The sequence below is a fragment of the Clavelina lepadiformis genome, chromosome 7 (assembly GCF_947623445.1).
Source record: "Clavelina lepadiformis chromosome 7, kaClaLepa1.1, whole genome shotgun sequence".
Taxonomy (NCBI): domain Eukaryota; kingdom Metazoa; phylum Chordata; class Ascidiacea; order Aplousobranchia; family Clavelinidae; genus Clavelina; species Clavelina lepadiformis.
The window spans coordinates 16314182-16337259 of record NC_135246.1 but is presented as its reverse complement, the minus strand read 5'-3'; the positions used below and the strand labels follow the sequence as shown (position 1 = coordinate 16337259).

At 34.7% G+C, this 23078-nt stretch overlaps 5 protein-coding genes across 7 annotated transcripts; 3 read left to right on the top strand and 2 right to left on the bottom strand.

The window, feature by feature from the left end:
- The first annotated feature begins 392 nt into the window (after positions 1–392).
- Positions 393–2176, top strand: LOC143465260 (uncharacterized). Of its 2 annotated transcripts, none has more exons than XM_076963465.1 (4): positions 393–666; positions 860–952; positions 1326–1449; positions 1627–2176. In XM_076963465.1, exons 1-4 carry the CDS (start codon positions 541–543, stop codon positions 1767–1769), a joined length of 486 nt encoding a protein of 161 aa, XP_076819580.1. In that variant the 5' UTR covers positions 393–540; the 3' UTR covers positions 1770–2176. The 2 variants fall into 2 exon arrangements, with proteins under 2 accessions (XP_076819580.1, XP_076819579.1); XM_076963464.1 differs by lacking the exon at positions 860–952 and adding an exon at positions 1007–1144 and having other exon boundaries at positions 443–666.
- A 2825-nt stretch (positions 2177–5001) lies between these two features.
- LOC143465100 (uncharacterized) lies at positions 5002–6213 on the bottom strand. Its single transcript, XM_076963263.1, has one exon. The coding sequence runs from the start codon at positions 5796–5798 to the stop codon at positions 5154–5156; it is 645 nt and encodes a 214-aa protein (XP_076819378.1). The 5' UTR covers positions 5799–6213; the 3' UTR covers positions 5002–5153.
- A 2981-nt stretch (positions 6214–9194) lies between these two features.
- LOC143466033 (uncharacterized) lies at positions 9195–11019 on the bottom strand. Its single transcript, XM_076964608.1, has 4 exons — positions 10824–11019; positions 10502–10625; positions 10182–10337; positions 9195–9998 (listed from the first exon to the last, which is right to left on the bottom strand). Exons 2-4 carry the CDS (start codon positions 10614–10616, stop codon positions 9769–9771), a joined length of 501 nt encoding a protein of 166 aa, XP_076820723.1. The 5' UTR covers positions 10617–10625; positions 10824–11019; the 3' UTR covers positions 9195–9768.
- Positions 11020–12389: 1370 nt separating this feature from the next.
- Positions 12390–17624, top strand: LOC143465455 (solute carrier family 49 member 4 homolog). Its single transcript, XM_076963772.1, has 11 exons — positions 12390–12693; positions 12786–13035; positions 14075–14249; positions 14449–14588; positions 14687–14813; positions 14966–15101; positions 15232–15363; positions 15514–15581; positions 15705–15838; positions 16008–16187; positions 16353–17624. Exons 1-11 carry the CDS (start codon positions 12619–12621, stop codon positions 16547–16549), a joined length of 1614 nt encoding a protein of 537 aa, XP_076819887.1. The 5' UTR covers positions 12390–12618; the 3' UTR covers positions 16550–17624.
- Positions 17625–18427: 803 nt separating this feature from the next.
- Positions 18428–22243, top strand: LOC143465998 (solute carrier family 49 member 4 homolog). 2 transcript variants are annotated; one of them, XM_076964568.1, is made up of 11 exons: positions 18428–18639; positions 18721–18940; positions 19451–19625; positions 19715–19854; positions 19934–20066; positions 20188–20323; positions 20415–20546; positions 20738–20805; positions 20872–21005; positions 21075–21254; positions 21421–22243. In XM_076964568.1, the coding sequence occupies exons 1-11, from the start codon at positions 18556–18558 to the stop codon at positions 21615–21617; spliced, it is 1599 nt and encodes a 532-aa protein (XP_076820683.1). In that variant the 5' UTR covers positions 18428–18555; the 3' UTR covers positions 21618–22243. The 2 variants fall into 2 exon arrangements, with proteins under 2 accessions (XP_076820683.1, XP_076820684.1); XM_076964569.1 differs by lacking the exon at positions 18428–18639 and having other exon boundaries at positions 18743–18918.
- The last annotated feature ends 835 nt before the right edge of the window (positions 22244–23078 follow it).

The following is a 23078-nucleotide window of genomic DNA, read 5'->3' as shown; positions in this document are numbered from 1 at the left end:
AAATTTCCCGATAGTTCCTCGTCTTTATCATGAGGGCACACCTAAAGAAAATATTGAACTAACGTAACCTTTCATGAGTCAAGCACCACTTTTCGTTCAAATTTCGGAGCCAGTTCAAACCAGTTTAGACTTGCAAGATACTCCACTACATTAAATCAAAGGGATGCATAAACACTCGAGCGTATGACATCAACACTTCATAATCCCAAGTCTTTTTGTTCTCACCGCAATGTTTGGCAGGTTTCAGCCCTACCCAATGCAATGACTAACTCAGAATAAAAGTCCATTGTCTGTTCTGCGAAACTCACTTTGACAAACCAACCACAACAGGAGCAGAAAGTTTTAATGGGAAGGTTGTTTTGCTTGTTCGGTCTGACAGAAAAATAAGTCAAGTGAACGGTGCTTTCAGCCATAAACACTCTCTGTATAAATTCATTTATTCAAAAAATTGAAAGATAAGTATAAGTTTTCCTTCAAATAAATCAAATCTGTTCCAGCAGTGCAGAATATATGTGTTACTTGGACTAGACTATAAAAAAAATGAAAGCAAAGTTAATTTTGTGCCTTCTGTGTGGCCTCTCTGTTCTGGAAACAACTTACTCTCTTCATGAAGATGAAATTCAAGCCCAGTATATAACCATGGAAGATTATTTGGATCAAGTAACGGTAAAAAAGGACGATTACAATTTTAGAAATTTAGTGTTATTTATGTGGGCCATCGCGCTGGTTAATGTATTAAAAACCTATTAGTTTATTAACAAAGCAACATGTAAATAAATGTAGGTTGATTCTGGTTGTAGAACAGATTATCAGTTTGTCTTTATGTAATCGATAAACACCTTCCTTTAATTGCTGGCAGGAAAGTGTTGACAAAGAACTTACATCTAACAGCTTCTTGGCACATCAATATCCATTTAGGTGGTCTGAAGCACTGAAACCGTTCGAATATAAAGTTAGTTGATTACCGCTTGCTTGCGGGCCCCTAATGTTGCCTTTTTAACGTTAGGCAAGCGTGGACAGCGAGTTAGAAGATAATAGTATGATGGGTCATAAACCCCCAAACCGATGGTATTCCTTACCCACACCAAAGGACAAGAGCACCCATGACCGTCACGAAGGAATCATCGCTTTTAAAATGAATGTGGTTAGTTCCGAAAAAGACATTTTGTCTCCTTTCTTGTAAATTGCTGCATGGCTATTGGAAGTTTGATAGAGTAAGACAGGTTTATGCTGTCCACTCTTTGCTAAAACCATGCTTGCGTTTCAAATGTATCCACTGTTGTTGTCGGGTTCTTCTTCCATAAAGCCTTCATTCTTCTATTAAGGTGGAAAAAGGATTGGCTATTTTATTGGAAGAACATTATAATTACTTGTTGAAACTACGAAGGCAGCTTAAGAAGCTGAACAACATGTATCCTGACAGGATTGACATGTGGCCTATTCACAGAGGTAAAACTTTTAGTGCTGTAGGGATGTTAAGATCGATAATTTTGGAATCTAAAGATTCGAAAGCATTCTGAATGATGAATACGATCTGAAATTTTATTGGAAAATATTTATTTTTGTCGTTTTATTTCATACTTTACCGTTTCTTTAATGTTTTATGCGTTTCTATCTTTGATGAAGCACTTCTCCAAGACGGAGGAAACATGAGCGATTCCATTCATCACCTGAACTCTTTTGCATGGGAGCAACCGGAGTGGATGGAAGGCATATTCGAGGAGATGGAAGGCCTCCGAATGGAGCTTGAAGATCTCCTGGGAGCTTAAGCACGCATAAATTGGTCGATTATAAGACGTAGATCATGACGTGATTTTATGTACATAAGAAAGCAAAACAATCACAGTGTTTTATGCAATTATGTAGATGCATGTCGCGTTGTTTATAACTTCTTGCTTGCTTCTCATTTCGTTTGTAATTGTTTGGTTTATGTGTTTGAAACAGTGGAAATATAAGGTTGTTTCAAAGATGAAGTACGTTTTTTTCTTAGGTTATTTATATCAAAGTTATACAATTTAGAATTTAATTTAACTCATTTTAATATAATCTCACAGCCACTTTATTTTGGCTTTATTTGATGTTCAAATTTTTCACACTGTGCAGTGGTGATGCGGCGTGATGTGGCGTAATGCGGTATATCAGCTTGCTGCACAAATACAATTATCTGGTTGCAGAATTATATAGTTATATAAAAATTAATTTAATCATCAAACTTTCCAATTTCAGACGTTGGCCAGCTATAAGCAAATGGTATAATTTGATCTTCTTCTATAAGTGAATGAATCGGAATCTGCAAATTGAATCGGATCTTATATACTGAGTCGCAATCGCAAACAGTCACTAAACTTGGATTCTTTACAAATACTGTTAAAAACCCACAAACAACAGTGTAGCTTAGCCTAATGCTTGTTAACACTAGAAAGACTGAAATTTTGATTTACCTAGAACAACGGAGGGTGTCATTTTGACACCTATGTACTTTAGAGTCCAAAAGTCTGTTTTGTTTACGTTTTTATTTAACATAACAACACAAACAAGTCAAACATCACAAACAAGTGACATATAATGCCAAAATGCGCGAGTATACTTCATTTGCAGCCTTTGCACACACGCTGTATACTGACAGTGCATTTTCCACATAGAGAGTTATCACATTTCTGGCATCTGCTAACAGATCGGTTCTTTTTGCAATGGTCTCTGACTTTGCAGTTTCGTGTTGGTGGTTGTTGATCTCCACTAGCAGCTGCTTCTTCTATAGAGCGAGGCATTGAGAAACTTTTTACAGAGAGCATCCCAAGTTCTTCCGCCAAGTTTTGCAGAAATATCCGCCTTGGACGTTTTATATGATTGATTTCCTTATACAGGACCCAGAGAAAGAAAAGAAAATACCCAAATAAAAACTGCACAAGTCGGCCAAACTACCTCGTCTGCAGATGCAGTGAACAAAAACTGCACTATTCACTACAAATTCCATCTATAGCTCGTTTGCAGCCGAATGCATACTACGTGAGAAATTCACTGCAGTTGCGGATTTTGCGCCAGGAAAATGTACAGTAAGCCTACGCTTCATGTACGCAACAAAAGCGGCCGTGGGAAGCAAGAATGTGGAGACAATTGATCTTTCATGATGAAACGATGCATGTATCACAGACGAGGAGTTTTAGATTGTTATATCACAAAAATATTTGAGATTCATAGCTTTGGTGGGACCTGTTTGTGCATCGTACAACAGGGTGTCAAAATGTCACCTTCCGTCGTTCCAGGTCAGTGGTTCCCAAACTATGGTAAGCGTACCACTAGTGGTACACGAAGGTCTTCCAGGTGGTACGCGAGCAACTTATCAAGTTCACACCAAACGATCACAAAAGATCTTTTATTGTCGTCGGCATTATTTTAATTCAAATAAATTAGGTAGAGCGTGAAATTTCATGCTATATTCCCTACTGAATACTAATTCCTTAAGGTATTGACGCATTGGATTGTAAAACAGGGTTTCTTTGTGACGAAATAGAACGTCATTAATTACTACGTAGCAAATCCTTGAAGTCAGTTTTTGTAATACGTTAGTTATGTTGTAGCACTGTAGCGAGGGCGGTAAAAGTTAGACTAATTTTTGTTTAATATTCACGAGCCTTTAGTAAACATTTTGCCTATCATTTTTTATTTTTGAATTCTGGAGTTTTGTCGGACCACCTACAATGTAGGTGGTACGAGAACGCTGCATGAACCAAAAAAATGGTACGCGAGTAGATAAAGTTTGGGAACCACTGTTCTAGGTAAACAACACAGATTAGGGCACTTCTTGTACTTGAAACAAAAAATGGTTACAGCCCTGCATTAAGCTCATTAAAGCAGTAAAAGTCACAAAAAAAGCGTTTCTACTGTAAAACGACTTTGGGTTAGTAGGCTACAACTTTATTTTTCAAAAGGTGTCAAAATGACAACCACCGTCGTTCTAGTGTTAAATGCTTTGCTTAAAGATTTTTAAAGTATCCCTAAAGATAATCCACGCAGCAACAATCCGAATTACCTTTAAAAATGTCTGAACACGGACACAAATGTTTGTAAGTCGATCGATAACACTAGCAACTTCTATAGCGTTTATTTGTAATTTTTGTATCAAATTTCTTTTTTTCTGTGGGTCTTAAATTCGGCCATAATAGAAGCCAATTATTACCAAATGGCATTTTTAAACTGGTAACGCTACTAAACATAGATGGATTAAAATTTCATGAAATTGCACCCAAAACGGTTGTTCTAACGATTGGATAATAATCATGCCTAACTTTGTTACAACGCATAAAGACAAACGGGTCCATTTATTATTCATGTCATATTCATTAAACTAAAGTACAGACTACCGAGGTTGCCCGTAAAGAGATTACCGATGGCGACGAAAATATCTACAATTAGGCCTGCCCAATGTTGTTGACTGTAGCGACAAATGTTGATAAACTTATTTGTAGCAGGGGATCGTCGAAGCACCGGAAAATTGGTGTTGGTACAATAATATGTGTAACGTTAATAAATATTCTTAGACATGGGATTTGCATATTTTATTTCTTCTAAAACTAGTGAATAAGTGTCCTCTTCAATATAGACTTTTTTATACGTGTTACTCCGACGTCCTTTTTTATTTATTGTTAATGCGTTGTTCATAGAAAAGAAAATTTTGAACTAAATACATAACAAGATTAAATTCCTTCTAACTTGAGAAATCTCAGTGAACGAAATCGGTGTTTGGTGTAATATAATATTATTTTAATGCACTAATTATATATTTATGTAACCGAATTAGATTAAACACCCTTTCACTAAGAATGATTCATGTACACTGCAAAGGTCTTTCTTTGGTTGTACTTTTAGCGAAAAGTGTTCTTTTTGTTGATTATAATGGTAGGGTTGTTCCATCATAACCGTTGCCCTATATTTTCCTAAAGCAGTTATCAACCTAACAATGGTGGCCTCAAGTTTTTCAAACTTTACAGCCGAGAAAACTCGTAAATTTATGCAATAATTTATTCGTTTATCTTCGGTAACTACAAAACAAAACTTAGAGACGACGAAGGTGCTTAAATAGGTTTTAATACACGGTCATGTTCACAATGGCGCGTTAAGATAGAGTAGAAACCCCGTCAAGCCACAGTTTTATTTTATTTATTATTCGGCTTCGGCTGTTCCACAGGATAGACTTCCTCCTTCATTCCACCTGATCTTTTAACCCTCTCCGTGTTCCCAAAGCTTCGTTTTCCTCCAGGTGAATAACCCTTGCTCCAGTGTTGCCGCTTGCTTATGGCGTGTCCGTCAAAATCAGGAATGCTCCGTTTTCCACCTGGCCGCATGCCGTAGCTCCAGTGCTGCCGCGGAACAGGTTTTTGAACCGCATCTTCGCCAACTACTGCTTTGTAGAAGTTGTGAAGAGCAGCAATGTCGTTGTCTGAAAGTTGGTGATCTTCGCCATCCATTGCCGCGTATTCCTCTTCCGTTTTCTCGTCGTTTCGCCATTGCTGGTCAATATTCTTGCTTCCCGGGCGGTACCCGTAGCTCCCGATTTGTCCGTATCCGAGATTTTGAAATTTGCCAGCATCGTTTTTCTGACTATTTGCTTCTTCATCTACCTTAGCCGGCCAAGAGTCTTCTATTTGATCGTTTAAGTTGGCGTTGTCCAGAAAACCTCCTTTGAGCAAATCTAGCAAAAACGCAACGTCGTTGTCGTTGTCGTTTCCTTTGTCCTTCAACGGAAGACTTAGGGTACAAGAGAGCGTACAACTTAACAACAAAACTGTTAGGCCGTTCATTTTAAACTATATCACTTTATAACAGTGTTGTGGGCAATCTATTTCTACGCTGATAAAAGATGAAGTAGCTTGAGGAATTTTAAATCTTAAATAAAATGAAGAAGGCAGGTTATGTTTAGCGTTTACCAATTTTTGGTTATCATAGTTTTCTTGCCCTCGTTTCAGGACTAGATTGAATTCAATTAACTCACAAGCAACTTCTTGAATTGAATATTATAAAAATTTCTCCAGCTTTTATATAACTTCTCAGGTATTAACACGTTTGTCAAATGAATGTTTGAACTTTAAAATTTACGTCAGTACAAGCGCCATGAAAATAAAGCTGCTTTAAGACACAGGAGCAAGTCTTTTAAACGATATTTTATTCTGATCTAACAACATTATCTACAAAATTTCCTGTTCTCTTCAGCTTCAACATGACAGGAAGGTTGTCGGTCGTGTTGTGACACTGACTTCGTGACCCGCTTGATCTTTTATAGGAAGATTTTCTTTTCTCTTTTCTGGCGGAAGCAAACACGCTGCTCCGTGTTAATTTAATTCCAGGGAGCGTAGACCGGGATTTCGGCGGCCTCAACGCGCAGTCTTTTTTCCCGGGCATAGCCTAAGCGCTTCTGGACTATATTCTCAACTAGTGACAAGAGGAAGCAATCCTAATTATATTTGGAAATTTTTGGTGTATGTAATTTCTTAATTCATTTAAAGTTCAGCAACTCTTTGTGGCTACATAATGTACGATCGAGTGACTAAAGATAATCATGGAGAACACTATATGATGACTAAATATGACAACTTCACGTTGGCAGTATAACAGCCATTTTTTCTCCGGAAAAATGCTTTGTTTTTCGTTAACCATCAAGTGGCTCTAGATAACATGTCGTGAGGGGTCATTGAGTTATACCCAACCCCCGTGCGGCTTAACACGTGACAAGCAGCAGGTATTGACCAGCTGTACAAGCGTTGCGAGCAAGGTTTCGAAACTGTGTTTAAGCACTTGTGAGACATTTCACTGCTGTTAATTTTGAAAATTAATTCCCCTTTTCCTTTCCGGCTTTTTCTCCTGTTTACCAAATAAAGATCTGTCGGTTTCGCTGATGAGCTAATACCTTTTATCTCTGATATGTGTCTCCTCGAATCACGTTTCATTTTATAAATTTACTCTTTTTGACGGAGCGAAAAATCTGACGTGTGAGTTATTTCACGTAGGCTTATTGCTTGACGTCATCACAGAAGCCTAGCAGAGAAAAGAACTTTTTTACGTCACAGATTTGCATTTCCATGCGATAGCTGTCGTATGAAAACTTTTAATAAAAATCAACTCCCTTGAGAAGCTGTGAGTATTGATAGAAGATCACTTTATAATAGCATTCCAATAATTTCAAGATGGTTGTTTCACTGCAATCTCTTTTTCTCAAAACACCTGGTACAGGGCAATAAAGTGTTCCAGAGATGAAGTTGATAAATCTCTATGTTTACCATTAGTTGAATATTTCTAAATTATTGACGTTTTGATTACAAAAGCATCAAGCGTTGCGTAAATAGCTTAGTCGGAACTTCTTAATTTTTTAAGCCAGACGTTTAGAAAACATTTCACCTTTTGTTGTTATACCTTAAAATTGATGCCTTTAAAATCCAAATATTTGTCATATACGAGGGACTCTGTATTTTTGGGGATATCTGTGGCGGATTATAGAAACTCTTTCGGCGCCATTAAACGTAAACTTTGCTTTACTTTTAACATAATTTAGGCGCTTTTGCAAACATTAAATATTAAAAGCACGTTCAATTATTCAATTTTTTTCAAGATATTTCTCAGGTGTTTTTACTAAAAGAGCAGCATAAAATTTTAATTACTGTTTAAAACCGTGTTCTCCTGTCACTGCTAACACGAGGTTAAAATAAGCAAACAGCATAAAAACAAAAATTTACGACACTAAATTTCACAGAAAGGAAGCCCATAACAATGACTTTTGGTGCCTGCTTTCATGAAATCAATAATTTTGCCTCAAATATTTGTGGAATTAGTTTTTAGAAAAGCTCAAGAAATGTAGTGGGAAGGGGAAAGGTATACTGTCAAAGATATTAAACAGTAAAAATTATCACGTTCTTGTAATATCAATCCAAACTGATGAATAGATGATAAGAAAACTTTTGGCTATTTTTTTTAAAAGGTGTCTTGCTGTTGCTTATATAATATCGATTAATATCTCAGATATTGATTGGAATTTTTTAACTCAGGTTCAGTTTGAAAATTTTTCTGGTGACTACTCCTGCATACATTAATATCCAGATGCGATCAGATTAATGCTTTAACGCGCTTAGCCGGGTACAATACGGTACACTGATATATCAGCTCAAAATGGACACACGGTGGTTTTATTTAAATTCAAACTTATATCTATTTCTTATAATCCATTAATTTGCATAGCTATATAGAAACGCATTTTAGTCATTCAATCACTCTGTCATTGAAATCATGATTGACATTGTTCTTTAACGGTTTACTCATAAAAACATGTTTGTCTGGATTTTTTATATTGTATGTCGTTTTGTATTTTTAATCATCCTGTATATCTCACCTATTAAATCCAGCAAAATGCCTATTGTATCAATACGTGTACAAACTTCAGTATTTGTCTATTTAACATATGCAATATATTGTTTCGAACACATGGTCTTATACTTATTACACATTCTTATATATTCACGTGGAAGATATGTCAACAACAATTTCGCCATGAAACCCATGGTATAAATAGTGACACATTTTGAGTATAAATAAGACAGCAAAAACGCGGAAGATTTACTTTAAAATATCCCATAAAATCCCTTCCGGACACAAACAATGCCTCCATCTACATATGCTTTATTCATGAATTTATTTGTTTGAGCGATTTTATCACTTAAATCGTGTTCCCTGTTCCATTTCCCGCTTTGGCTCGTGTGTCGGGCGCTTTGTTCATGCCGCGCGATTATTTTCTTTCAATGCGAGCATAAAAACAAATCTTGATTTGATTTAAATCGATCGAACCGTCGGATATCATTCCCTGAAAATAGAAAACACTCACAAATTCTTTTAATTATGAATGACGGCATGCGTGAAATCGATCTATATGGGACATATTATGGCAATTTGTTTTCCAGTTAAAAAAATTAAATATATACATAGTTGATGGCAATTGTTTTTATTTTCAACAATGCTGTGCATCAACAATACTGTGTATGGATTAATGTAATCTATCTCAACAAAGACAACAGGCATTTTCCGACATGCACAACAGTATTGTTTCTTATGCACGTTTTATAGTCTTATAAAATCACGCTCAAACTTTAGTGATGCCACTCATCCCTTTGGCCTGTCTTAGTTAAAACCATCAAACAAAAAATTAAAATTACATGTATAATATACACATCCTGTAATGCTCAAACCGGTAGCTGTTTTATGAAAAAGGACTACAACAGTACGGACGAATACTACGATACTACGGACTACTATAAGTCTAACAGAATCGAGAATCAATTAAACAGCCAGCTCTAAGAAACGTAAACGCAAAGTGCAAAAATGGTTTCAAACTTACAAGTTCCATAAAGGTGCTAAATTAATCGATGTTAATGCGTTCGTTACTTTCAATCACCCTAAAATATTGCAATAGTTGCAACTTTTGAAGTTAGCAAATGCTCTCTACGTATAAAGTAAATCTCATTCAAGCATTAGGTTTACTTAATTGTGTGTATATAGTACAACGTTCAAGTTTCTCCGAGATTTTTGATAAATTTTTCTAAAGCAAGTTTTGCAATCCATAAATTGCTCTACCATGTCATTATGTGGTTGATTTGTAAGATGGCTTAGGTTTCAAAGGTGTCGCAATATTCTACTTGTAGTCTCAATGGAATTTGCTTGTAGCCTTTTATAAGTTCTTCAGCGGAATAATCTTTGCTTTATATAGATCTACTGTAGTAAGTCACCAGGTATTCAGTCTTTTACATCACTTTTTATCACTGAATCAAAGTACGTCACATCAACGTCACAATCATAGCCAGCGTTTTTCAGGCCTGCCACAACAGAATCTTTAAGCTGACCACTGCTGTAAAGCGCCTGTGTCTTCTCGTACGCTTCCGGATTTCGATATTCCAATGTGATGCAGAGATCAGTGAAACTGTGCAGAGAATACTTCACACCGAATAACTTTTCTTGGTCAGTCACTTTAAAATTAAAATAAAAACATAACACAAGTTAATGGCCAGGAGTTTTATTTTTATTCTGTGGTGGCAGGTAGTTGATGAGCCCATACAGTTACAAAATATGGTATTTACAACACAAATATTCTCATATTTTTACGTATGCGTAAGTAAGGTAAGCTTTCTCTTCTGCGAACAGTATCTTACGTGCAAACAGCTTTTCTCTAATGCTACTTTCAATCTCATCGGGAAAAAGCATCCAGTGTTCAGTGATGGTGGTGTCAAGGCGGCTTCCCCTCCTAGCTGTTGGTGGGTTAGTTATCAGTAAATTCCCGTTATGAACTCCCCACGCAAAGTTTTCATCTGATAGTAGAAAATATCATTTATTTCCATCCAGTTAGGCCTTTATGACCTTTTACTGCAGTATTACAAACGGCTTGTTTTATTTGCGGCATAATTGTTCTTTCAATTTTAATGAAAGTTTAGTAAATAATTTGTATACTGTACATAGCGCAGATTCAGCCTACCTTTTTCGCCTTTTGTATTCTTTCTTACTGGTAAGTGAGTGTGCACGATCAAGTCTTCATATTCTTTCATCGCTTCTTTGGTAATGTCAGCTTCCTCCAGCTGATGTCCAGCCATCACCTTTACCTAATATAATAATAATCTTACACTATATTACGTATGGCTATAAGCCTAGTCGTTTTTTACCGGAAATAAATGTAAGCTATTACTTTTCCAATAATTTTCATATCATATTTTACCACTATTTTAGATTGAAAAGCCACTTAAGATTAAACAAGGTTATTAAGATAGTTGTTTCATTTTTTCACACTATCAAGGAATAACCTCAAACTATGAACTGCGGCACGCTTATAATCTAAACTTTAGACTACCACTCGAGTATTATGACAGTTAGCAAAGACATTCCTGATTTCTAAGAAAATAATGGACAAATTACGATATCAAATCATGTTGTTACCGCCAGCTAACATAATGGGATAAAACAATGTAACGGTTTTCTAGTACTGCATATAACACAACTAAGCATGCAATTTCCTGCCTTTATCAGGAAGTAGCTACCGTTGATGACGATACACCATTGTTGCAGCACGTCGTTACTACGACAACATCATCTAACTGTTAATATGTCAAGTCGCTCTTCAAGATCGATTTAGGGTATTGCAGGCAATTAACAAAGCTGACGGGTCATTTATAAAAAGCTGGTTTTTGTGTCCTGAAATCCGTTTTGATTTCACCAAAGAATGGGTCTTGAGGGACAATGAACGCAAGTTTGCTATGTCACACGAGTATAAAAAAGTTGGAACAAACAATCAATACTGCAAAGCCCAAAACACTTTTTAAACCGACTTCGATTCTATTTAACTTCGTGTATTATTTATTTATTTATTTATTTATTTATTTATGTTTGTTTGCTGTTAAAATTTGCTGAAGAATTTTGTGTGAAAACTAAACTCGAGGGGCGATATGCGTCAAAATAAATGGGGAAATACTTCTCCAGTTTGCTTGATGATGCATTTGGTTTTAATAATGTTTTTATACTTTTGAATAAAGCTTTGATTGGAATGTTCCAACTTACGATGCTATTTGAAATATATTATTTGCGTTAATTTGCAGGTTTGGTAAGTGGTAGGTCTCCGTTCAGCAAAGACACTCTTTGATTGGCCAACGCAATCAAGCGTGCATAAACAATCGGTTGATTTATTACTCACCAGCTTGTTAAAGTATTATGTTAGGGGGTTTGTGTTGCAAAGCAAAGTTTTAATAGGAATAATGAAAGGCGCTAAGTTCCTTGAATCAAGATCCGTCTTACCCGGATCCTTTCCTATTCTATATGCCTCAAGTGTGTGTGCCTCTTATAAACACTGATTTGGCCTACTGGACTAGCCAAGGCCCCAAAACAAACCAATCATGCCGTTAATGTTAGCCATTTCGTAGTTCCGATTTTTGTTGATTTTGTTTGATTCTTTGTTTGGAGTTTACTTTAAAAAATTCTTGTTTAAATCTTTGCAACTTGTTCTGGAGTTTACTCTAAAAAATTTTTGTTTAAATCTTTGCAACTTCTTTTTTGGATGTTTCCAGTTCAGTTGTTTCCATTTTTTTGTTTCTGTTTGAAAATAATTTACATTTTGTAGGCTACTGGAATTTTACAGTGCAACCGATCTTTTATTTTTGTGTTACATTTTTAGTACCGTGGGCTTAGTTATTTGTTTACTGATGTTTTACAGCAGGCCTAGTATTTTGTTTAATGAACTTTTTTAATTTAATAGTTTTCTGTTTTTTATTCATATGTGTTTATTTTCTGTTTTGGCATATTTTGAAGTTCTTATTTTCTTGTTTGGAATAAATAACGTCAGACACATTTCTGCATAAATTAATGCAGTTTGTTTATTTTTTGTTTAGATATTTTCAGTTTGGTACTTTCCTGTGCAATTGTTTCCAATCTGTTTATTGTTCTGTATAGAAAATTCCAGTTTGTTTAAGTATCTAACTGGAACTCTACACATCCCCAAATGGTTTATAATAACAACAAATTTTCGGCAGACATGGCACCGCCGTAAGACTGCTACATTAACAGACCTGTTTTAAATGTTTGTGTATATTTTTTGACACCGCACTTATCATGGAATCATCTCCACTGCTCCATTATGACCCAAACCCTTGTGAAAGTGATGGCGATACAGCAGTATCAAGAAAGGTGCACGATACTTAAAGTTGGCTCAATCTTGCTGTCACTTGTATGAGCTTCATTATAAGAAATTTCTGATGAGCAATATAACTGTTTTGCAGGATAATGTTTTGCCTATAAACCACAACATTGCAAATTCTGAAGAAACTACATCCCCACCACCGTCGTATGGCAGCATCGATGAAAATAAAAACCAACATTTGTCTTCAGTATATGTGAAATGTCAAACATACTGGTATCGATGGTACATATGCCTTATCTTTTCATTATTGGGATTCTTGCAAGGTGCCATATGGAACACTTGGTCTCCAATCGATACTTCAGCAAAGGCAGTGTATGGGTTCACTTCTGGTAAGAGTTTATGTATTTTGTGATTATTATAAAAGAAATTTAAACACAGTCCAGCCATCTGAATAACATTATTTTGCAGTTGTGCTATTGCATAAGCGGTACATATTTTACAATAGACATGTAGGCAGACTATTACCTATATAATATTTGTCATAAATAGCATCCACAATAGACCATTCGTCCATTCACAACAGTCACTCACAATGTTCTCTAACCTATCTGAGACAAAGGAGTGCTGTAAAGTTCTTAATTTTAATTAATTCAAAATGTTTCACCACTAATTCCTAAATGTTTTAACTTGGTGTGTAGCATAGGGTTTCTTGAAGTTTCTCTAAAAATAATTATTTTAATGAACTAGTTATACAGTATATGTACACATCTTTTTAGGTCATCTCTCTTTGAGCTGAAGGTGTGTTTTAAAACTTATGTAAAGTTTGGCGCAATTGTAGGTGGAGTTTAAAGTGCTATTAAAAGTTAAGCAAATAATTTACTTAAGTATATTACTAGTTTTAATTGCTGCGGATGCAAGAAGCTGTGTGGTGCTCACCAAATTAAAAGAACAATCTAATCATCAAACATTTTGCAATCAACAAATCAATATAACTTGAGGAGAGTTAAAATAGACTTGTTATGCCAAACAATTGCTGTAAATAGCAAAACAAGAGCAAATGCATTCATATAATATTTCCAAACACTTATATGTTTCAGACTTAATAGTTAGTTCTTTGTTGGAGTATATATACTATGAGAAACATTACATAAACGCATCTGCTCTTGTGCTATTTGCAACATTTTAATGTAGCAATTAACAAAAATATTTCTGTGCTACATTGTTGTCACGGATAATAAGACAATCATGCCTCTCTATTTTAACGTAGCCAACCACTGTTGAAAAAGGTCTGTTATGCATCGTAATGTACCTTCTTTGTCTTTATATATGCTGTACCAGTATTTGTTTTTAGAAGTTTGATCCACAAAGGTTCTAAATATGTTTTATATTTATGAACAAAACCAGTTTAACAAAATGTTATGATCCAAGGCGATATAGAACTTCTCACAAACTGGGGACCAATATCATTCATTGTTTCAATGCCATTTTTTGCTTGGCTTCTTGAAGAGAAGGGTCTTCGAGTTTCTTGCTTATCCACCGCCTTTCTTGTTGCACTTGGAACAGCTGTTCGATGCCTGCCTTTTCAATTACAAGTTATGAAGTAGTAAGAACTTCTGTACTATGAAGTGATATGGCCAAGACGCTACAATGCTTTGCACTTTAATACTTATGGCGTTCATGTTGAAATAGTGTACTTTTCATGTATAACCACTTAGGCTCTATTCAGCTTTTGAAACTTTTAATTGTGTGAAAGAAATAACTGTGTGAAAAATGTGAAAATAAAACTTGCAGAATTTTTACAGCCTGATGCATCTGGGCCAATTTTTTAATGGAATGGGCGGTTGTGTTGTCATGGCAACCCCTCCACTTTTATCAAATACCTGGTTCCCTCCAAATGAAAGAATCACGGCAACTGGTTTATCAACTTTATTCAATTATTTAGGTGAGTTGGGATATATGTCCCAGCTAGACCAATACTAACTGCATAAAGTTTTTTGGTCTGTTATTGTTTCAAAGACTGATATGCTTGTCACCATTCAGGAACTGGTGGCGGATATATAGTTGCAGAATATGTTAAAGCACCATCCAATAGATCTTCAAATCTGTCTTGCTTCGATACCAAATCTTTAAAGCACAATGACTCTTGTGCTGAAGTCAGAGAAATTAGGTTTGAAATCACACACTTTCTTTTTATCAAAGGACTGATAATGAGAATTCTATAACAATAACATGCCTTTTTTACGTTACTAAGTTACAATTAATCTATTAAAATGATAGTAACCTTACTAATAAGCACTATCGATTCTTATTAAATACCAGAAAGGAAATTATGAATGTCTTGTATGTGGAATGTGGTATTGCTGTATTCGTTTTCCTTGCTATGCTCATATATTTTCCAAAACGTCCCCCTTTGCCGCCAAGCTTGTCTGCTTCTTGTGAAAGAATGGATTTAAAGGTAAAAAAAATTCGCAATAACTTGTTTTTACAATGTTACTAAATTTATGTATGAAGCCGCTCAAAAATGCCCAGTTAAAATGTTCACAAATTTATCATATATAGAGACTAACATATTGGTTTATTGTCAGGCTGGTTTAAAAATAGTCATCCGTAACAAGCGGTACTTGGTTGTGGCACTTGTTGCTGGACTGACCCAGGGTTTCTGGGGTGGATGGACGGGTGTCATGACTCTCATTTTGGATCCGCTTCATGTGACTCAGGTACTTTCATGAACTATATTGTCGCAAGTTGGTGGCTGTTGTGTTGCTTTGATATCACTTACATTCAGGTTGCATGCCCTGAAATATTTAAACAAATATGCATTGAGTAAACAAAGCTAATGCTTTTTGAGTTTTGGTTTTATTTTGCAGAAAGAAGCTGGAAATATTGGATTCTTTATGTCACTGTCTGGCTGTGTGGTTGGCATGTTTGTTGGATGGTATGTAGCAAGGAGATGTAGGCAAATGTAGATTGTAATCTCACACTTAAGATATGGTTTTCTTAAGAAATTTGCATAGTATGATTGCATTTTGATTTATATACATTTATTACCATCATTTAGGATCACCGATCGACTAAAAGGAAAAATGAAGCGAACGCTTGTGGTTCTTTTTGCTCTGACCCTAATAATGTTCATTTATTTTGTCATAGTTAACAATCAATGGCTCCACTTTGTTCCATTTCTGCCCCAAAGTGGTATTTACAGCTTATTTTCAGGATCTGTGAAGTAGTCTTTGTTGACGTACATGCTTATGAGATAAAATATGTGATGCATAAAGCGATCAAGTCTGTATCATCTCACTCTGGAAGTATCTATCGGAACAAAGGCATTTTCAGTTTTGTTTTCCATCTTGTCTTATTTTAGGTGTAATCTGGGCGGCTTGTATTATCCTTGGGATTCTGTCGAATGCAAGTGTTCCAATAGCAATGGAGATGGCTGCAGATGCTGCTTATCCTGTTGGGGAAGGAACGTCAACTTCCATCCTGGTTTGGTTGCTTAACATCTCTTCATTTTTCTTTCTTCTCGGATTAAATTTTTCTCCTGGTGATTGCAGTTGTAATTTTACTGTTAGGTTCATATGTATGGTATGTGAAGCGTCGTCTATTTTGAATAGCTCAACCTCTTTAAGAGGACCAGGCAAACGTCTATTTTCAGTGTCTTTCAAATAAGAAAATTTTATATTTTTTTTGCAATAATCTTTTATTGCAGACCCCACTTTTGCAAATTATATCATGCTTGGATCATATGCTATCGGTCTTCCATTGCTGATATTGTTCACCAAAGAAGAAAATCGCCGTTTAGAACTTGATGTGCAGAGGAAGTCAATCTCACCATCCACTTTATCGTCACCTTATGGATCATTTGACAGCAGTTGCTCTTTAAAAGATGAAGCAGCACATGCATAACTAATTACTAAATCAAACATAAGGAATTTGAAACTCTTTTCATTCTGATACTCTATTTGTTGGAATCTTTTTTAAAAATGAAAAACTTAATTTATTGTAAATACCGTATTTGAACATTTGAAGGGTACAAGATCCTATCACATGAGAATTTGTTTGGTATATACATCTATGTTTCAGTTTATTGTCATCCTTCTATACTTCTATGAAGGAAATGCATATTTTTTCATGACGATTTAGTTTCTTTTTTTCTGGCATTTTATTATATTGTTCAATTCTTGTTCAATGGTTACTAATCTTTTGCTTTAACTTTTACAGTGCAATTTTTTCGTTTTGTAAGATGATGGTTAAATATAAAAAAAAACAAAAATAATATAAATAAAAATAATATAAATAATACATAAAAATCTTTAATGTGGAAATGTTAATTTCTTAAGTTTGTGTTTTCCACTTTTTCTTGGTAGTCCCAGTTGTTAATCCTAATGCCAAATATGCTTTGATTGATACGGCTCATAGGGTGTTTTTTCTATAGATTTCCATTCCGTAAACTTTAAATATTGCTAATTATATTATTGTCCTTTTTGTTTCTGACTTCAGCTCTGCCCTTCAGTTGTTTATTAACTGATAACTGTTTTTTTAATGATTGCAATGTCCGATTAGCGTTAAATTATTTCACAGTTTATGCAGTTTTCACAATTTAAAATTATTCCTTTCTTGCAATCAAAAGCGTTATTGCTGTGATGTGCCTTCTTTCATCTTGAAAAGTGTCCAGTGTTATAGTTATTTGCCTAGTACTTGCTATATAGAGGGCGTTCTCTAAGTCTTAAGAAAATTTGAAACGTAGATTGCTATAAATTATGTTAAGACTTTGAGGGTGCCCTGTGTTTTTTATGCGCCATTTGCTAAATCTTGAAATTAAACCATTCGGCACAGAACTATCAAAAAGCTGTGATGAATTCAACTGTACCGTTTGTGCTATGATTTTTGTTGGATGAAGCATTATATGTTTTACTATACTGATTAAAATGCGACTCTGCTCAGCAAAGTTGAATAAATGTGAAGCTTGGGCTTTTGCAAACATTTGGTTTGAACTTGAAGCTATGGCAGAAGACCATATTGGCAACTGCATCGTATGTTATCACAATATATTTATATCCAGATCATTCATAACTGACACCATTATATTCGGCTTGATTGCATTCGTACACCAGGGTCCAACTAAACAGTCGGTCAAAAAGCATAAATGTAAATTTAACAAATTTATAGTGGAAGTTTATATAGAAAGCATAGGGCAACTCTAAGAAAAAAAGACACAATGCAAATAAAGTTGAACCAAATAAAATGCTTAACCAATTAAAAACACTTTTCTTGACGACACCAAGGCAAATAAAACTTCATTAACACCAGTGATCACTTCCTTTATGGATAAGTTTTAATTACATCATAATACCAGGACAATATTTTTTTGTATTTCATGATGTTCACTGAAAATCCAACGTTATGGTACTGTTTAAGTTTTGTGCTTGATGTTTGGTTTTGAATGGTGTTAGTCTGACAACGTTATGACATACTACCTGAAATGTAGGAAATTATACAACCTAATTTCAAGGCTTGACAACAGGAAATAGTCACTAGTATGATGCTCTGTGTTATCACCGGTAACCATCATTTTGTGTATATTATAGTTCATGTCAATTAGTTGATATTGGTGTATAGGTGTGATAAATGATAGGTGCATAATTGTGGCATATGATAAACAACAAGTAATAAATGTAAAAAAAAATTTAAATTGCTTATCAGTTTCATTGTCTTCGACTTTTATTATCATGATATGTGCTTATTTTGTTCATGCTATTTCTGTCTTGCTCAATATAAATTACAAAAGTTTTAAACAAGTGCTGGTGGCAGTTGTGTTGTAGGAAAGTTTTTCAAAGCACCTTTGAATGAGTCTTTAAACACAAATTGCTTTGACGTGGAAATGTCCTGCAATGAAATCAGAATAAAATAAAATGGAGGAAAAGACAGCATTGATTTCGAACAAATCATATGAATCCCAGCCTTCACTTCATAGTGTTCCAATATCAGCAAAAAATGTAAGTTTGTTACATGTTATTTGAGATTAAATATTGCGTTTATTAACTAACAAACATGTTTATGTTGCTTCCTGTTTAAAGTTCAAAACACAAGATGATGATTTGACTTACTTTCCAAAATACTCTGACGACGAAAGCGAAGAAATTGCTCCATCTACTGTCTATGTTCGTTGTCAAACTTATTGGTATCGCTGGTACATTTGTCTTATATTTTCTTTCATGGGTTGGTTGCAAGGATGTATTTGGAACACTTGGTCTCCTATAGCCGACTCTGCAAAAGTAGCTTATGGTTTTACACCTTGTAAGATATTTTTTACTATTTGCAACTATTAACGATCTACCAGTACTAAAGGCATTTTGTGTTACATTCGCTGAAAACCCTATTAATTAATATTAGTGATGGTATGGTATCATAATCTTTATCCTTGGACTGAGGAAATTCTTTGCACAAATTAAAGTTAGCAATGATTCCTCATCACTCGAGCCTCGATTACCAAGTTAGTCGTTGTTTAAATTCCAACTGATGCTGTTTTTTATTTGTATTTTCTAATTTATTTTATTGGATTGCATGAATTAGAAACTATTCATTAAAACCAATGAACAGGAGCAAGCGTCATTAATGCTTTGCCATGGGCAATCTTACGGTAGCACTACAAGGTATCAAACATCAGAACATGGGCTGCATTATTGCAAGCTCAGCGCTCTAACCACTCGGCTACCGAGACGACAAATCAATTATCAAAACTATGTTATGTACAACAGACTATTCTGCCAAATTTTAGTGTCCAACATTTTGTTGTTTTCTATTCAGTTGACATTGAGTTACTAACGAACTGGGGACCCATTGCTTTTATTGTATCAATGCCAATTTATATGTGGATCTTGGATCAAAAAGGACTTAGGGTTGCGTGTGTTTCAACAGCATTGTTTGTAGCAATCGGAGCAGGAATTCGATGTTTTCCCTTGCATGTTAATATCATAAAATAGTAAGTTAATAAAGTCTAGATATATCTTTAGTTTCAAAGCCAACGATAAAACAATGAAACGTTGTAAATAGAAAATCTTGTGTTTGCAGTTTTATTCATTTTGCTCATTTTTTAAATGGAATTGGTGGATGTGTCGTAATGGCCGCACCACCACTTTTATCTAGTACATGGTTTCCACCAAATGAAAGGATTACGGCGACAAGTATATCAACACTATTAAATTATATGGGTTAGTAAATATTAATGGAAGTTTATCGTTGATAGACTTATTACAAATATTGTTACAGTTTTTCATTGTCTTGCTATAGGAACTGGCACGGCATATATTATTGGCGATTTGGTTAAATCTCCTTCAAAGGATGTCGTTAATGCATCATGCTTCCAGCATGTTCTTCAAAATTTGACCAAGAATGACACTTGTTACGAAGTTATTCAAATAAGGTTACATCAAATTTTAAATCTGAAATTTAAAAATGTTGAACAATTTTAAATTTTTAAAAGTGCGTATTCAGTTTTACCCTGTAATCAGGATTTAACATAAATAATTGTTGATGCTTGACAGAAGAGACATCCAAAATGTTCTTTATGTTGAATTTGGAATCGCTGTGGTTATTTTTCTGGCCATTTTCGCATATTTTCCACGACATCCTCCACTTCCACCCAGCCTGTCTGCATCTGTGGAGCGGATGGATTTTAAAGTGAGTATACATAGTAGTGCAACAGTTTTATCAAGAAATAAATTATGTACAGAAACACATGAAAGTTTAATAGCAAAATTACCTTTTTTAGGCAGGTTTGAAAAATGTCAGCAAAAATCGCCAGTATAATTTTATAGCTTTGGTCCTGGCCTTAACTCTTGGTACCTGGGGGGCATGGACTGGTGTCATGCCACTTATAGTTCAACCTCTTAATGTATCTCAGGTACAGATGTCCTTTATCAACTTGATTCTATTTTTGTATGAATAATAAAAGAAAAGTTGAAAGTATTTAAGCAATTCTAATCGTTTAGTACAGAAGTTTATTTACAAAACTTTTAATTTGAAAAATTTGTATTTAAAATCAGCATTTTGTAACAAGAATAATCTATCCTACACAAAAACTACAATTTACAGGATGAAGCTGGTGAAATTGGATTCATCATGACTTTAGTAGGTTGTGGTGTTGGAATGGTTGTTGGCTGGTAAGTAAAACAGCTTTTCATCATTGACAACTTTTTAAAACTATAATATAAAATGTCAAATTTCAGGATAACAGATCGCTTGAAAGGAAAGATGAAGATAATGCTCAGCATACTTTTTTCACTTGCGCTCATCATGTTTCTCTATTTAATCATTATCACAAATAAATGGCTAAAGTTCACTCCATTTTTACCGCAGAAAGGTATAATAGGTTAAATTTTGACAACGATTGAAATTTTTAACTCAAAACTAACACCTCTCAGCATTGCAGGCGAAATTTGGGCAACCAATATTATCCTGGGAATTGCAGTAAATGCAGCCATTCCTTTGGGTATGGAAATGGCAGCTGACAGAGCCTACCCAGTCAGTGAAAGCATATCCACTTCCATTTTAGTTTGGCTTTTCAACATTTCATCATTCTTCTTACTCTTGGCACTAGGTTACGCCACAGGTACTGCGCATATAAGTTAGTTGTTTTGATTTATCAATGAAAAGTTCTGTTCTGTTTATATAAGAGTGACTGTCTCTTTGTTTCGATAAATTCATTAGGAGCACATTGTGATAACTTGTAAATTCAGAAATATGTCTGCACTCAACAATATGACCAATTGTTTCAGATCCGACGTTTGCAAATTACATACTGCTTGGCTGTTTTGCCTTCTCTGTCCCTGTTTTATTTATTTTTGTTAAAAATGAAAATCGGCGCTTACATCTGGATGAAATGAGAAAATCTGTGAGAAGTACTTCAGGGAGTGAAACTTACGGCTCCATCACAGGAACGAGCGGCGGCCACACTTCTTCACATGACAACTAACACTACTATACTTTATGCCGCTTAGCTTGTCAGTGGAGGCTCATTTTTATATCCAGAATAATATGACTGGAATAAGTTCAAAATTGCCTGAATACTTACATCAACACAATAAGTTCTGGTACATTTTCATACTTAACTAAATAATATCTGAATGTATTAATTTTTTTGTTGGAATTCCATCATCTGACTTCTGATTGTCATGCAGAGGTTGAGGTAGGATCATGCTTGTTGCCATTTCAGTGTTTATTTGTGTTACTTATTAGTTATTACATTTCAATTTATTCAGATTTTAAAAGCATTTATGAATGTGGGTAATATTTTATTACAAAAGTAAAAAAAAAAATCACGGTTTAAGTAATCTTGATAAAGGCATGACTATATTCTCTGGCAATTAGAGTTTTTTAAACAAAAAACAGAAATTTTCACATTAAAGAATCAGCTACAATATACACGACTGGTATGCGTGACGTTGAGTAAGCATATTTTCTGTTTGCCAAGTTAACCTAGAACTAGATGCAGATGAAAGAGTTCAGATTAAAGCTAATGATTGGATATCTATTTAGCAGCGATTAATTTGTTGGGTTGTGTAATACTGATCATACCAAAGATTAGGAAGAGAAATATTGTGTCCCAAATCAACTTTTGCTGATTTCAAAAAACGCTGTAGTACAGAAGTGAAGACATTTTCCTACTTCGAGTACAAAAATTAAAATCTGTTTCCAGTACGGTAACATACTTTAATTCAGCGATTATTATCAAATTGTATATCTGTGTAACATAACAGATATGAACATGATTGAATGTTTAATTCCTGGACAGTACAGTAGAATAAACTTAAGAGACGAAGAAAAAAGTTAGATTTCGAAAATTGGTATCCTATTGATGATTCTGAGAGAATCGCTTGTGATTTTACTCCATGTGTGGTTTCATAGGTTTATGTCTTATTGTATTGGTTGTACATTAATAGTAAATTTTCTTCGGATTATTTTTAACTTTAATGTAAAATGTTCTGATTTTCCTGTTTCTGTCAAGTAAAAGCAAACAAGTAAAAGTGGCATTTTTTCAGCAAAATATAAATAATGGACCAGGTCTGTGGTGCACCACCTGGCATGTCAATTTGGACAAATGTTATGCCCTTTTTTAGAACCGTTCTAGGATCACTACTGTATCAAATTACTTCTTAATATAAAAAATAGAACTATATTTGAAAGAAAATTAATTCACAAGGCAAGAAAAGGTTCACAGTTTATAGATAACTTTGATAAAGACAATACTTAATCATCAACAAATTTCCCCTCAGGAAATTGTTGTCATATCAAAATTACAACAAACAAATGCAATGCAAATACAGAAGTAAGCAAGTATCTGGAACCACAGTTCTTGTGGTGCAATGGCATGAATCGTAGCAACTGCTACTGAGTTTTAATGTAAGTTGGGCATGTGTGGAAAATAATATTGAAG

Coding starts and splice junctions, on each gene's coding strand:
- LOC143465260 (XM_076963464.1), top strand. CDS start 541: ATGAAAGCAAAGTTAATTTTGTGCCTTCTGTGTGGCCTCTCTGTTCTG. Junction 667..1,006: donor ATTATTTGGATCAAGTAACG/GTAAAAAAGGAC, acceptor TTTTAACGTTAG/GCAAGCGTGGACAGCGAGTT. Junction 1,450..1,626: donor CATGTGGCCTATTCACAGAG/GTAAAACTTTTA, acceptor TCTTTGATGAAG/CACTTCTCCAAGACGGAGGA.
- LOC143465100 (XM_076963263.1), bottom strand. CDS start 5,798: ATGAACGGCCTAACAGTTTTGTTGTTAAGTTGTACGCTCTCTTGTACC.
- LOC143466033 (XM_076964608.1), bottom strand. CDS start 10,616: ATGGCTGGACATCAGCTGGAGGAAGCTGACATTACCAAAGAAGCGATG. Junction 10,338..10,501: donor GAATACAAAAGGCGAAAAAG/GTAGGCTGAATC, acceptor TTCTACTATCAG/ATGAAAACTTTGCGTGGGGA. Junction 9,999..10,181: donor TAGAGAAAAGCTGTTTGCAC/GTAAGATACTGT, acceptor TTAATTTTAAAG/TGACTGACCAAGAAAAGTTA.
- LOC143465455 (XM_076963772.1), top strand. CDS start 12,619: ATGGAATCATCTCCACTGCTCCATTATGACCCAAACCCTTGTGAAAGT. Junction 15,364..15,513: donor ATCCGCTTCATGTGACTCAG/GTACTTTCATGA, acceptor TTTATTTTGCAG/AAAGAAGCTGGAAATATTGG. Junction 15,839..16,007: donor TCCATTTCTGCCCCAAAGTG/GTATTTACAGCT, acceptor GTCTTATTTTAG/GTGTAATCTGGGCGGCTTGT.
- LOC143465998 (XM_076964568.1), top strand. CDS start 18,556: ATGGAGGAAAAGACAGCATTGATTTCGAACAAATCATATGAATCCCAG. Junction 20,067..20,187: donor TACGAAGTTATTCAAATAAG/GTTACATCAAAT, acceptor GATGCTTGACAG/AAGAGACATCCAAAATGTTC. Junction 21,255..21,420: donor GGCACTAGGTTACGCCACAG/GTACTGCGCATA, acceptor CAATTGTTTCAG/ATCCGACGTTTGCAAATTAC.